The 15,949-nt window shown below is 34.9% G+C and overlaps 1 protein-coding gene across 6 annotated transcripts in view; it reads right to left on the reverse strand.

The window, feature by feature from the left end:
• Positions 1-10,674: 10,674 nt before the first annotated feature.
• LOC105222584 (acetylcholine receptor subunit alpha-like) overlaps positions 10,675-15,949 on the reverse strand; it is a 374,463-nt gene continuing 369,188 nt past the window's right edge. For 5 of the 6 annotated variants that reach the window (XM_049450054.1, XM_049450055.1, XM_049450051.1 and 2 more), the window contains 2 exons: positions 12,039-12,279; positions 10,675-11,983 (listed from right to left, as the gene is read on the reverse strand). In XM_049450054.1, coding sequence (XP_049306011.1) covers positions 11,786-11,983; positions 12,039-12,279 — 439 coding nt within the window. In that variant the 3' untranslated portion in view covers positions 10,675-11,785. The remainder of the gene's footprint in view (positions 11,984-12,038; positions 12,280-15,949) is intronic. The other variant, XM_049450052.1, reaches the window with a different exon arrangement.

Raw genomic sequence — 15,949 nt, forward strand, 5'->3', positions numbered from 1 at the left:
TATAATCGATTACCTTTTTAATTAAGAAAGGCGACACATTTGCGAGTGTATCGTTACTTAATTTTCTGCACATAACCAAATACTTAGGGCTACATGTTTTTTGTTGAATTGTTTTTGTGTGGTCAAAACTAATTAATGGTTGGGCATTATTTTTCCTGGCCGGCGGTAAAATTGGTTGGTCGAGCATTGTTGTTGAGCATTGTTGTTGTTGTGGGGGGGTAAACCCCGGCGAAATTCTGGAGGCACTCGGAGGCCTGTCTTTTTTATGTCACGAACTGTATATGTGGCACTATAAGTTTATTGTCTGAGAAAATAGTATTTTATTGTGTGCACAGTGCACAGTAGTAATTAAGGCACTTCGGTTTTGCAAAACAAAAACAAAAGACGAACACTTGTAAGCGAAAAAGATATCCAGCGCGAGAGATGGTCAGAGACTGTATTATAAAAATAAAGTACATTTTCAAAACAACATTTTTCCAAAAAAATAATATTCAGTTTAATATTGTTAATTTACAGAAAAATTATGCAAAATGGTTTGGGAATGAGCGAAGTCTTAAATTTAATAAACTTATACCAGCATAAATAAAAATATCAATGCTCTTATCAAATTTATTATTTAAATTGGTGTATAAAATTTATTTTTTATTTTCCATATACATAAATTTTTTTCATATAAAATTTTAACAGTTCAAGTGCTCAAAACATGCGGTACTTTAGCTCGAACCTACTTACCTGACGCCATCACTTATTATGATAACAAATGCCAACATACAGATTTGGCAATGCCAATAGCAATAGATTTGACAGTTAGTATGCCATAAATTTTTGCCTATTGAGATACGTACAATTACAACTGACCCCCGGGCTTTCGAAAAAGGCAAAAGAAAATTTGGTATCTCTGCAAAACTAATACGGCTGAGTGAACTGACGTTGTGCAATACCAAGAGCTCAGTTGGGATCATGAACCCTCTCCAAGCCGTGCGATACCAATCGTTTCAAATAAGACGACTATCTTTCGTATGACTTCTTAAATCTACTCTTGGAGAAAGTAATATTAGATGCAGAACTACACAGAGAAGGTACCATCTTCTATAATATTGTACAGTTGCTGGCGTACGCCGCAGGTATTGATATCATTGGCCTTAACACCCGCGCAAAGCAAATGGGTCTGGCATTAAACGAAGGCAAGACAAAGCACTTATCTCCTGTCATCAAACAAACGGTCGTCGCACTCGCGACTAGGCTACTATGTCACTCTTGACAGTCATAACTACGAAGTTGTAGATAATTTCGTCTATCTTGGAACCAGTATTAACAGCAACAACAATGCCAAACTCGAAACCCAACGCAGAATAACTCTTGCCAAGACTTTGGACTGAGTAGGAAATTAGGAAATACATTTCTCTCTCGACGAATCTAAACCAAGCTGTATAAGGCACTTATTATTATCGTCCTGCTATATAGTGCAGAGGCATGGAAAGGTTCTGCGGAAGATTGTCCTTTGGTCCTTATGGTCCTTTGCGCGTTGGCCACGGCGAATATCGCATTCGATGAATCTATAAGCTGTATGAGATATACGACGATACATATTTACATAGTTTAGCGAATTAAGAGACAGCTGCTGCGCTGGCGAGGTCATGTCGGACGAACTCCAGCTCTGAAAGTATTCGACGCAGAACGCGTCGGGGGAAGCAGAGGAAAAGGAAAATCTCCCCTCCGTTGGAAAGACAAGGCGGAAATTATAAACACTGAAGTCCACATATCCGGTATTTGGCGGCTTGAAAAGTTTTGACTGGATATGAACAATTTTTGGTCATAAGGTCGCATACATCAAGGGAAGAATCAGGTAACATTTAAAATTGAGCTATATGAGAATTAAGTGTGGTTAAAGTCTGATTTCGTTTATTTTCGGACTGAAGCATAACGATATCAGAAGAATGTCAGGCGCTAAATTTAGTCCAAATCAATCGATCTGGACCCAAAATTTGTGATTTATCCTAGAAGTGGACGTTGCGACGTCTATAAGCTAAACTCGAATAATACCCTCTCATACCATCTCGTGTATAAAAACTCCGTCGTATTTAGTTAGCGCCTTTTTAGGAGTACTTGACAGTATCTTTATATGGGGGATTATCTTCGTCGGTAGGGGTGCTTAAGAAATTTACTCTAAGCGAATTTTACTAATTCAGCTGTAGTGGTCTAGAAGATGTGTACAATAAACCTATAGTGGACGGGACCACATCCACTTTTGCTATTTGTTTTCCACAGAAACTCCTTGCTTTGTTTGCAGTGCCAAATTAGAGTTTTATATCTTTATTTAGTGCCTAGTTATGGTCCGGTTTTGTCCATCTATGAAGTTTCGTTCTATTTTTTGCAAAGGAATGCGCATACCAAGTTTCATCAAGATATCTCAATTATTGCTCAAGTTACAGCATGCACGGACGGACGCACATAGGAGCATTTACCCTCAAAAACCGGACAAAATTGAAAATTACAAACTACAGCGATGGTACTCAAAATTGTTTTTTTTTTTCGCGCTTATTCGCGAAACTCTCCATTGTTCTCGAAATTGCAAGTGTTTTTTTTTTTATTGTGTGAACGGAATTCTTGAAAATATTTTTTATGGACTCAGGACAATATGGTATGTATTTAATATTAATGATATATAAATTAGTTTAGTTAATGTATTATTAAGTTTTTTTCGGGAAAACAATGAATCGTTAAAAATTCTATATATTTTTTTAATTTTTTTAGAAATTAGTGTTTTTGTTATAGTGTCGAGCGAGGTCGAGCTATGAATTATTTTTCCTAGTAAACTACAGGGCTTCTACTTAACATATAAGCTTAAACTTTTCCCCCGTCTTTCCCCCCTTAAAAAAAGCGCGTTGAGAAAAGTTGGTCAGTTGCATAAAATGAGTACTGCTTAATTATTCTATACGGGTGGTACATAGATGGTATAAGGGAGCTCTATCGGAGCCAGTGTGAAAATTTGACAATGGGCGTGGCCTCGCTCACTTTCTGGTGAGATCCCATATCTCGAGACCCCACTGACCGATTTCAACAAAATTTGGAACGTAACATTATTTTCATTTTCCTGTGTCACTCTGTGAAAGTGAGCGAAATCGGACTGCAACCACGCCTACTTCCAATATAACACAATTTAAAATTCCATTTGATTCTTTCACTTTCCAGTACACAAATAAAGAATTAATTAATATAACGGAATAAAATTTTGCGGGAACAATTGACCTTTTGACCAATAACTGTCTAAATCCAACCAAAACTGTTCAAGTCCCTAGATACCGAATATGTGAACCCGATACCAATAGTTGACTTTTGACCGAAAATATCGTTCAATGCGTGATATATGAAATTGAAATTCACTGAGAATCCTTTTCTGAGAATAGTATTTCGTTGTGTCAAAAATGGGTTGAATCGGGTCAATACTTTCTTGAGCCCCCATATACCTAATATACAGATTATAGAATTTCTAGGTCACTTTATGTTGGATATATCCGCCAATATTTGAGTCAAGTCTCAATAAAAATTGCAGAACATATTTTATTCATAACAGTGTATCTTTGCGCCTAAAATAGATACAATTGAGCGAAAACTTGACCCCTCCAACACAACCCCCCCATCTATATAACTATTACAAAGATTTTTGTACATCCACTTGACACTGCTCCATGTGATTGCTGATTATACAGGGTGGGCCATACAAAATTTTAAATTTCGAAGATAGGGCGTAAAAGATTGAGTGTAGCGTTTGCTGTATGGCACGTAGCGCCGTCCTCCTGGAACCAAATGTTATCCAAGTCTTCCTCTTCAATTTGCTTGAAGAAAAATTCGGTTCGGTTCGCGATATCGCTCACCATTCATGGTTACGGCGGTTCGTTCTTCATTTTCGAAGAAAATGGGCCGATGATTCCACCAGACCAAAATTCGCACCATACAGTGATTCGTGATGGGTGCATTGGCTTCTCGACGATTATGTGCGGGGTTTCTGTACCCCAAATGCGACAATTCTGCTTGTTAACGTAACCGTTGATCTTCTGCCCAATCTGCGAACTGCAAAATAGTGAATAGCGACCCACTTCGTAAATTTTAGACTTTTTGCTGAACATCTGTCACTTTCCGAATGGTATTTGACGTTTTCAATGCCGAAATATAGATAATACAAATTTAAAACGTTAGATGGCCCACCCTTTATGTAACGGAAGGAACATTTTTTTGAGTAGGTGGCATATTAGTAGTATGTGGGATGAGCAAAAATAGATAAAATCTGAATCTCAAATATATTCAATATAAAATGTTCGGTTGCACCCGAACTTAGCCCTTCCTTACTTTTTTTATTTTAATAAGTTTCATTATTCTATTTAATCCTGCATTTTTATTAATTTTCATAAAATCATTTTAAATAATTTTGTCCGGTTTTTGAGGCCAAATGCTGCTATGTGGGATGGTAAGACAGACAGTTATCCAGATTTCAACTCGTCTCGTCATCTTGATCATTTAAATATACATACATATATAGCCCTATATCTAAGTCGGTTAGGTTGATGTGATATGTACAACCGTTAGGCCAGCAAAACTCTGAAGCAAATTAATTTACGCATTATAAATGTGTGCAGTTGAAAATATGTAACTTATATGAACACATCCGTGTACATTAGGGTGGTTTTAGTGAATAGAAGTGAATTTTTTTTTCTGAAATTTATGTGTGCTCACTTCTAGGAATGTGCCATTTAGTGTAAAAATACAATTGTAAAAGTTTCAGCTTAATCGAACTTTGGCTTCCCGTGCCGAAAGAGCCTTGAAGTTTGATAAAATGGCCGTTTTTCGCGGAAAAGCGTTATGTTTCGAGTTTAACTTATGACTGATTCCACCTATTACAATAAATTTATTATCAAATGAAAGGTAATTTTGTTGAAATTAAAGTCTATTATAATACATTTTCTTTAGAAATGTATGGTTTGGAAGATATTTAACATTTATTGGACCAAGTTCGTGTTATGTGCCTTTTTGGTGGCACTCATACATGTATTTTAAATTAGAATTTTATATATTCATGAAAGGTATGAAGGCCGAAGACAGCCCTTCCTTACTTGTTTTTAAGTATTTTTTGACATTTTGGTGAGTTTGGCCTTGGCCTAAGATAGTGACATAATTGGGCCGTCAAATTTCTTAACTTTTCATTCTATGCAACTTTACTTTAGTATATCCTATACTTTTACTAAAATAAAGCGACAACAACAAAAGATCGCATAACTTTTATTAACCGTTACTTTACTACTTTTTCACATTTCAACCTCACTAAACATATTTTTTCTCCAATAAGCTGGCATCTCTAGTATTATTTGGTATTGTATATTTCTGGCATCTCGTGGCTGACTTGTTGCTCATATTTACCGCTATGTATTCTGGTAGTAAGTAAAAAGTGGGGAATCCCCTATTTGATTTTGACGCTTTAAGAGAAATGTTATTTTAAAGTTTGTTGTGCTAAGTGGACAGTTCGATATTAGAAAGTGCAAGATATTACATACATAGTTATATATGTATGTAATTAAATTCAAATGGCTACTACCTCATCTAATGTTCGTGTTCGATCTAAAATCTTAATTTATTTAATTGGGTATTCATCTCATTAAATAATCGGGAGTAAACTGCCATCTAATCATCAAATGTTAAAGTCATTGTTTTACAACATTCTTGAAGTTGGATTATCTTTTAGTGATACTGCAAAACTCACTCTGACGGAAGTTCTTGTGTTCTGGGAGAAAGCTAGAATACCTTATCAATTACATAAAAATGCTGTTCGCAAAGTCGAAAAATTATATAACGAATGGAGCGCACTTCAGAAGTGTTCAAGATTGAAGACAAAACGTCAAGAGGAAAAAAATCTTGCATTCACATCCAAACTGTCCGATCTTTTTGATGTAGCAGTGGAAGATGCCATTTCAAAAATGTCTAATCAGGAAGATATTAAATTTTTGACATATCAGAGAATGAAAGGACGTCCAGGCCATATGGAAGGTGTCGATGTGAATACAGCTCTAGCTGAACAATGAAGAGAAGCAAGAAAATCAAAAGCAGAAGAGTGGCGATAGCGACAGATTTCACCAGTAAGCGCTGGTAAGTTTATAGTATAGTTGCCCAATTTTACTTAAAAATTAGATACTGAAACCCATACTTAAATAGGTAATAAAATGCTGGCTCTTAGAAGCTATAGCGTTTATTCGTTCCTATTTGTTACCAACATCAACAGTATTTTTCTCCCAAAATCCATACAATTTCTTTCCTTTTTTCATTGCAACAGAAAATGTATGAGACATCTCATTGTCTTCTGAATCAGAAGTGGAAGAAATCACCTCGGACGAAGTATTTACCGATGATGAAAAAGCCAGCAAAGCGGAGACAGCGAGTAAAAAAAGGAAATACAGTCGTGGTTATAAAGAAGTAATGACTGAAAAGTTATCAATTTTGCTAGATAGGTGCAAAATTTCTGATAGAAATGCTGTGCGAATAATTTTCGCAACAGCTGAAAGTCTGGGCTGTAATGTTGAGGAATTTGCACTTAGTAGAAGTGCTTTAAGAAAACGCAGAATATCCTTTCGAAGTCAACGGGCCCAGAAAATCAAGGCGAGGTTTAAAAACTTAGACTTAGAGTGTATTGTTGTTCATTGGGATGGAAAACTTTTACCAAACCTTCTTCAGAATGTGCTGAACGGTTGGCAATCTTGATAAGCAAAGGAGACTATGTACAACTACTGGGGGTCCCGAAATTAGAAAATTCCACAGGCGCCAGTCAGGCAGAAGCTGTTAGCGGTAGTCTAGAAGAATGGGATATTGGCGATAAAATTGTTGATATGTGTTTTGATACGACGGCTTCCAACACAGGACGAATGAAAGGCGCATGCACCTTGTTAGAAAAACAGCTAGGTAAAAGTTTGTTGTACTTAGCCTGCCGCCATCACATTTTAGAAGTCGTTTTACGGTCAGTATTTGAGTACAAAATGGGATCAACGACTGCTCCCCAACCTGACATTTTTAGAAGATTTCAAATACATTGGCCTAACATAGATCAGTCTAAATACATTGAAGGGGTACAGGATGATTCGGTAAAGAAGTCAGTGAAAGAGTTCGAAAAAGAGGTTTCGGAATTTCTTCTCTTTCAGTTAACTGAAAAACAGCCGAAGGATGATTACTTAGAACTTATTAAGTTATGTTTAATATTTTTAGGAAAAGTCCCTCCTCACGATGTTTCGTTTAACACTCCTGGTGCTTATCATCACGCCCGTTGGATGGCAAAAGCCATTTACTCTCTGAAAATGTTCATTTTTAGAGAACAGTTTCCTATGTCCGAAGAGGAGTTCAGTTCACTAAAAGCTATTTGTTTATTTATTGTTAATTTGTATGTGAAGTTGTGGTGTCAAGCTTCAAACGCAATAAGTGCACCTAGTAATGATTTACAATTTGTTCAGAATGTAATTAAGTGCAGACGTATTGATCAAGGTGTATCAGGAAAGGTATTGGGAAAATATATTCTTCACCTGTGGTATCTGAACCCGGAACTGATTTGCCTTAGCTTATTTGACAAAAATGTTTCAAATGAAATAAAAAGAAAAATGGCAAAAAAGATTTTATCGTACAGGAATTTAACAGAAGAAGAACGGTCTTCAAGGATAATGAGGGTGCAAGTTTCTGAAAATGAAGCTGTAACCTATTTAAAAATATTTCGCTTCAGAATTTTGTTTCGGATCAAAGCCTGACCTTTTTCGAATATTTCAAAGTCAAAACTGATTTTTTGACATAGGACCCCAAGAAATGGTCCGAAAATAAAGACTTTTTGAAACTTCAAAGTTTTGTTAGGAGTATGAAGGTAGTAAACGACACGGCAGAGAGAGGGGTTAAGTTAATTCAAGATTTCAATAGTATTCTTACAAAAGATGAGGAGCAAAAACAATTCCTGCTTCAGGTGGTAGCGGATTGTCGTCGGCTTTACCCTGATACTTCCAAAAGTACCCTTTCTCTACCCTTATCTGATGAATGATATTGGAAATAATAATATATAAATAAATTGATAAATTTTTTATAATTTTTGTTTTTAGTATGAATTTTCTTTTCCATATGTTTATTTTTTAATTAGATTTGTTCCCATCGTCTTATCTTTTTGTTAAATATTGTACCAATTAATGTACGAAAACTGAAAATACAATATATAACTAAAGATTTTACTAATTTCTAGCTTTTTCTATTATAATAAAATAAAGGACTTCAGTGTCTGCATTGTTTATGGTTAAGGTAAGGATAGTTTCAAAAATCGTGGAGAACCTCGATTGTTACTGCGAAGAACTATACTAAGGCATTTGACACGAACTTGGTCCATTAAATGTTAAATATCTTCCAAACCATGCATTTCTAAAGAAAATGTATTCCAATAGACTTTAATTTCAACAAAATTACCTTTCATTTGATAATAAATTTATTGTAATAGGTGGAATCAGTCATAAGTTAAAGTCGAAAAATAACGCTTTTTCGCGAAAAATGGCAATTTTGTCAAACTTCAATGCCTTTTCGGCACGGGAAGGCAAAACCCGATTGAGTTGAAACTGTCATAATTGTATTTTTTACACTAAATGGCACATTTCTAGAAGTGAGCACTTCCAAAAATTTAAATTTTATTTTGAAAAACCACCCTAGTGTACATGCATTAAATTGTACAAATAAAAACAACTATACGAGTATATTGCATGACAATATAGTACTTATGTGTAATACATGGTGCTTTCCAAAGTAAACGGGACTTTTTGAATCTAACGCCTCCTGGTGGCGCCATCTACATATGTATATGTCGACTGGTGCGTTAGAATCTGCTATCTTTATCGATTATCCAGTGATAACTTCATGACGTTTCATTGATTGGAAGTGAAGTTATTGCGTTTTAAGTGTCAGTATGTTTGTATTATGTTTGAGCTTTGAACAAAGAGCCAACATTAAATTTTGTTTTAAAATTGGTAAAACTTTTACCAAAACATTTGAATTGATGAAACAAGTTTATGGCGATGATTACCTATCCCGTAGCAGAGTGCTCGAGTGGTATCAACGGTTTCAAAATGGTCGTGAGGACATAAATGACGATCAACATGTGGGCCAATCAAAATCCGTGATCCCGGAAATTCCATCGAAACTGTGCGTGAATTCATCAAAAATCATCCGAAATCATCATTGAAATTTGTGGAAATGCAATTGAACATCTCCAAAACATCGTTTTATCGCATTTCGACCGAACATTTGGGCTTACGAAAAGTGTGTTCCGCACAAATTGACTGACGACCAGAAATTGCTCAGAACATTCAAAGGACCGATTTTTTGACCAAAAATCGCATTTTAACCATTAACCATTCCCCGTATTCATTTGATATGGCACCGTGTCATTTGTCCATGAAAGGAAAGCGTTATGCAGACGTAGGGGCCATTCAAAATGCTTACAACGGCTTACTGGCGGCCATACCGGCCAACAACGGCTTTCCGAAAAAAACAATTGGTCTGTTTTTTTTTAAATCCTGTTTACTTTGGAACGCACCTTGTATATAACTAGTAACTGCAAAGCATGAGTAATACAAAATAAATGCACAAAATGAGCAACTGAAAAAATGCGTTAGCTATACTTAGAGCACAGTCAAAGTAAGCAATTACAAAAAATAAATAAAAAGAAGAACATACTACAAATAAATTTAGAGTCAAAAGTAAACTCTCACAAAATGCATACCTATTGTATACCTGTTAATATATGTATTAAACAATAGAAGCATAAAAATAAATAAACTCCTTCTCCATTATATCATGAATCTGAAATTCTAAAAAAAATTCAAAACTCTTAAATATTTTACTTAATCTTACCTTATGTATTCTCTGATAATACTGTTCTTATGATCATTCTAACTAATTATTTGGGTAATCATATTATATAATATGGAGAAAAGTGACCACCGCAAGTGTATAAATCAAGTTTTTTTATGTTTATGGAAAATTTAAAAAAATTTATTAAATCTCAAAGAAGAGTTCCTACTGAGAAGCTTAATCGAGCGTTGTTAGGTCATTCCTTGGTGCAAGTTAAGGACTGGATCCCGAAAGTTTTTTTTTTGCATACAAAGCAATGAGATTAAACAGATAGAAGAGCTTTATCAAGAAAGATGTAATGCTGTAAAAATGTTAGCAGATTACTGCTGGTTTGTAATGAAAGGAGATTCTAAATCTAAGAGGAAAATTTAATATTTATATATTGTAAATGTATATATATATATTTTTTTTGTAAAACTAATAATTCAAATCAGAGATATAATATATAATTTGTATACTGTTTTTATATATTTATAGTACATAAATCTTTAAATTGATTCATGTTACAAAAAATCCATTCAAGTTTTTGTGTTCAGCAGGACCTTTCGATAAAAAATAACCGTTTCCTTAAATTTTAGAGCACAAACAAATTTTCACACAGTGTAATTTCTGTTAAGAACAAAGTATGTTTTTTTGTTGACTTTGGAATTTTTTACCAATTTTAAAAGTAGGTTTGCTCCTTTTTTACGTATGAAACTATTGTAATTTTCATACCTGCTAGTAAAATTATTGTGACGTTTTACACAGTTTTAGTATAGAAAATTTGATAAGTTAATTAAATAATTCCGTTTATTTAGATTTGACAATTTTTTATGTATACAACAATTCTTATTAATTATTAATAGAACTTTTAACGAATTATTTTTTAAAATTAAAGCTAAATGATAATGGTTGTTTGTACACAAATATGATTATATAACGGGTGATTTTTTTGAGGTTAGGATTTTCATGCATTAGTATTTGACAGATCACGTGGGATTTCAGACATGGTGTCAAAGAGAAAGATGCTCAGTATGCTTTGACATTTCATCATGAATAGACTTACTAACGAGCAACGCTTGCAAATCATTGAATTTTATTACCAAAATCAGTGTTCGGTTCGAAATGTGTTTCGCGCGCGTGTTTTGTTCAGCGATGAGGCTCATTTCTGGTTGAATGGCTACGTAAATAAGCAAAATTGCCGCATTTGGGGTGAAGAGCAACCAGAAGCCGTTCAAGAACTGCCCATGCATCCCGAAAAATGCACTGTTTGGTGTGGTTTGTACGCTGGTGGAATCATTGGACCGTATTTTTTCAAAGATGCTGTTGGACGCAACGTTACGGTGAATGGCGATCGCTATCGTTCGATGCTAACAAACTTTTTGTTGCCAAAAATGGAAGAACTGAACTTGGTTGACATGTGGTTTCAACAAGATGGCGCTACATGCCACACAGCTCGCGATTCTATGGCCATTTTGAGGGAAAACTTCGGACAACAATTCATCTCAAGAAATGGACCCGTAAGTTGGCCACCAAGATCATGCGATTTAACGCCTTTAGACTATTTTTTGTGGGGCTACGTCAAGTCTAAAGTCTACAGAAATAAGCCAGCAACTATTCCAGCTTTGGAAGACAACATTTCCGAAGAAATTCGGGCTATTCCGGCCGAAATGCTCGAAAAAGTTGCCCAAAATTGGACTTTCCGAATGGACCACCTAAGACGCAGCCGCGGTCAACATTTAAATGAAATTATCTTCAAAAAGTAAATGTCATGAACCAATCTAACGTTTCAAATAAAGAACCGATGAGATTTTGCAAATTTTATGCGTTTTTTTTTAAAAAAAGTTATCAAGCTCTTAAAAAATCACCCTTTACTATAATTTTATTATTTCCGTATTGCGGCCTATTGAGAAGGACGACATCGTCCCGCTGAAATCCCGGAAAAATCTATTTTTTTGTTCTCAATTATAGGGATCCGATCATCATATAACGTAGGCGCTTGAAGTATTATACCAGCAGTCCCTGCTAAAACGGCTAGTGTAAAAATCCATAAAAACAATCGATCTAATACCATAGCTACATATTTCCAGTCTTCTTTAACCTAAAAAAAAATAAATTTTATGTATGTAGTTGTAACACTTAGTAGCCATTCTCACCTTTGTGGAGTCTTCTAGCAGCTTTGTATGTTCCGCTATAAATCGCACACAAAAACAGCTCCGATGGACTTTCAGTTGAGAGTTTGTATGTAGAAGGCATTCATTTCTTGCTGTTTGGCCTTTTAACTCACTAGGACTTTCCATATAAAGAGTTGGGGACACTAAGTTTTCAGTAGCTTGTTGCGAGAGAGGAGGAATACATCCATGAATTTGGCAGCTTCCACTAAATGTTCCGCTCCCACTTTACATAAAAAGATATAAAATATATATAAATACAAATTAGATGTTTCCTTTCAGTAATAGTTTAAATTTGTCAAGAAAGAAACTATTTTTTCTAGTTAGAGGTCTCCAGAAAAAACTTTTGTAATATTTAAGTAAATGGGATTGTTTTGAAGTCCTACATCGAGCAAAATTTACTGTTAATTTCTAAATCAGTGTTGCAGGGAATAAAGAGCTTAGTTTAGAAAGATGCAAACTATAATTACTCTCACAATAATTCATACTTAATTTTTAAAAATAAAAAGTAAGGAAAGGCTAAGTTCAGATATAACCGAGCACAAAGCTGGAGAATTCTTTCTGATGTTGGAAGCTTTATAATATTCATTGTTTGACGAAAGGATTACTGCTGTATTATTTTCGTTCATATACACGGGGGTGAACATTTCGGTATCTGTCTACACTATTTGTGCAAAGTTTTATAGGGATATATTCATTGGAGCTTGATTTGTATACTGTTAGGTATTTGAAAATGTATTACATGGGAAGTATTCGTGGCATCCAAAAATTTTATTAAACCTTGATATATGGAATTTTATCCAAAGGTGGGAAGCGTCACACCAAATCTCCGATATTGATGCCGGCTTCTATTAAGTAATGTAAAGGGACAACACCCACTTCTTAAACATTTTCAAAACTGCATGCCCTTCCCAATGGAAACCGTTGTACCAAATAATATTATTGTAATTTATTGGAGAGTTCAGTTATAACATTTTATAGATTTTCGATTAATGATATTTTTCTGGCGTGGCAATAATCCGATCTCTTCAATCTATAACACCGACCTCTTTTATATCATATGTAGCAAGTATACGTATCGCCAAGATATTTCAAGTGTTAATCAAGTTATCGCTACTTTTGAAGCACTCTCAACACGATTCCATCACATACATATTGACTTGGTTTCTCTACCACCGATGACACTGGTAGACACATAATTTGTGACATGAAAATTCTTAGGTGTTTCTAATGCAGTTTGATACCCTGGAGTCAAGTCTGAAAACAGAATTTTTCTATCAACCACAGATATTCTGTAACCTGCGGCTTTAGATTTTACAATACATCATAGTAGTAAATTGAAAGATTAATTAATTTTAATTAATTTATACTTCGTGTGTGTTTCGAATCGGTACTGGCCAGAGAGCTGCAACGATCACAATTTTTTCAATCATACCAGGTCATTGACTCAGATTTTTTGTGACGGAAAACTTTGCTTCAACAAAAATGAATGATCGTAAGCGAGTGTGCTCGAAGCGAACAATCAGTTTCAATCACTGTTGCTTGTTTCGTCATGATTTTTCTCGATCGAAAGCCTTGTGTGAGCAGCAAAGAATGTTCGAGAATGCTGCTTGCATTCCGATCGATCACAATCATACCGTTTGATCATACCGGTTGGTTCCTGCCAGCAGCGCAGTCGCTGAGCGTTCTTTTTATTTAGCTTGAAATATTATAACTGAAAAAAGAAATAGGCTCGGACCATGTTCAGTTGAAAGCTTATTTTTTTTTTAATTCATTTTATAAAAGTTTTAGCGATTAAGATTGAAACCAAAAAATAAACCTTTTTTAATTTTAAGTTTTTGTGGATCTCAATGAAGAAGTGATTAAAATTAGAAATTTGTGTTCCCTAAGCATTACCTTTGTTTATTAATTTTAAGCATTAATTGAATTTTAGTTTTAAGAGTTAAAAATGAAGAAATATATGCAGTAATGATTTGGTTAATTTTATGCATCGCAACTTGTTTCCTTTAAAACACACAAATATGTACATACAAACTATGTATATACATATTCGCAGGACAATTCTCGATCTGATTGATCTAATCACAATCAATTCAAACGCAACTTGATCGAAGTCTGAGTTTTCGTGCATCGTTGGACTTGATCGTCTTTTTCTGTACAATCATTTCCAATCATCATACCGGAACCAACCAATCAGTTTCAATAAGTAAGCAGAGCACTCCAACCAACTGATCGAACTCCTTCGTTTTGAGCACGAAACTCGATCGAACAATTTTGTTGCGAACCGCTGTGATGAGTTGTGACCGTTTTGAGCGAGGCTGATCAAACCGGATCGATCATACTCAATGCAGGTCTCTGGTACTGACCCATTTGATTCCGGATGATGACATTTGCGGGAAATTTTGCTTTTCTTTTTTAATTCCAAGAAAAGTGCGACTGAGGAACCGTCCACGCTTTACTGAGGCTGACACATACGTAGATAATACTATTACTCTATATAATTTCTATTAGGTATTAAAAAAATAAAGAATTTTTGTAAAGCAACTTGTGTTAGTTTACAAAAAAATGGATCATAATTTCCACATTCGTGTGTTAATTAAGCACTGCCTTTTGGGGGAATAAGGGAAAAAACTTTTCGACCGTTTTTATACAATAAAGCCTAAAATTTATAAAAAAAACGTCGGAAGCAAAGTTGTTAGATTCTGTGACTGATTCAAAAATCGCTTTCACACGGGAGAGTGTACCTGCAACGATGTTCTGGTTTCCTGAAATTCGAAGTATTGACTGATAAAATCCAAACGACGGAACTGCCTAAGGGAAGCCCGTTTTGTTCGTGGTGGTTTGGCTTACGATCTGTTATGACGATCACGTGACGTCCTTTGAAGATATATCGAAATTATCTTACGGCTTCAAATATTGCATGTAATTTGCGATCACATGCCTGTAATTTTTGTATTGATGGTAGAAGCATTTTACTGAAGAATGTGAATGGTTACCAAGTGTTGTTGACATGTTGCTGTAGAACAGCGCCTATCCATGTTCGGAAGCGTCTGAAAAAATGGTCCATTATGTGTCTGTATCTGGATGTACCAGTAATGTTGGTTGAACAAGTGCTTGCATTACTTTGTTGTTATTCTATATTCTATAAGTTGATAAAATTTTTATAACAATTCTTCCGGCATTGTAATTCTTTTTTGTTTCGTATTTTCCCAAGTCGAATGTTACGGTTCACCGGTGAGTGCGTGGAAATTCAAGAATTTAGAACATGGTCATTCGTGTCTACAGATTAGCAATATAGAAAAAAAAATTTAAAATTTTTCAACGTACATGTGCATAAAAAGCGAAATAAAAGGCTTAAAATAAATCAAGGTACAGTGCAGTGAAAAGTTTAGTGCATTACAGGGACAATACAAAAAAATAAATATACTACTATGATCAAATTGAAAGGTGAATTTTTATTTATACTTCGCATGTTTTTCGAATCGGTACATTTTTTCTGTAAGTTGATAGTACTTGTACTGTTATATGTATCTACGCTAAATTTCAAAATATTCATTAGTAATTGAGATACGCGTCGTTTTGTGAGGCTCTAAAAATTAGTTCTTCGATTTTTACTATGTCCGTATTTATTGAACAAAGAAGTGCGATAATGCACCATCTCATAATGCATTGGGTATTCGTGATCATTTCGCCACATTTTCAACTATTATCGTGCCGTAACCATCGCATTCGCCTGATTTATCTTCGTAAATATAACTATATATATATATATACGAGGGCTGTCCGATAAATAACCGACCTAACCATGATGCACTTTTTCAAATTTTTTTTTTTTATTTTTCTACATAGTCTCCTTGTAACTCCACACACTTCTCCCAGCGATGCTCCATCTCTGC

Source organism: Bactrocera dorsalis, chromosome 2 (genome assembly GCF_023373825.1).
Source record: "Bactrocera dorsalis isolate Fly_Bdor chromosome 2, ASM2337382v1, whole genome shotgun sequence".
In the NCBI taxonomy this organism is placed as follows: Eukaryota; Metazoa; Arthropoda; class Insecta; order Diptera; family Tephritidae; genus Bactrocera; species Bactrocera dorsalis.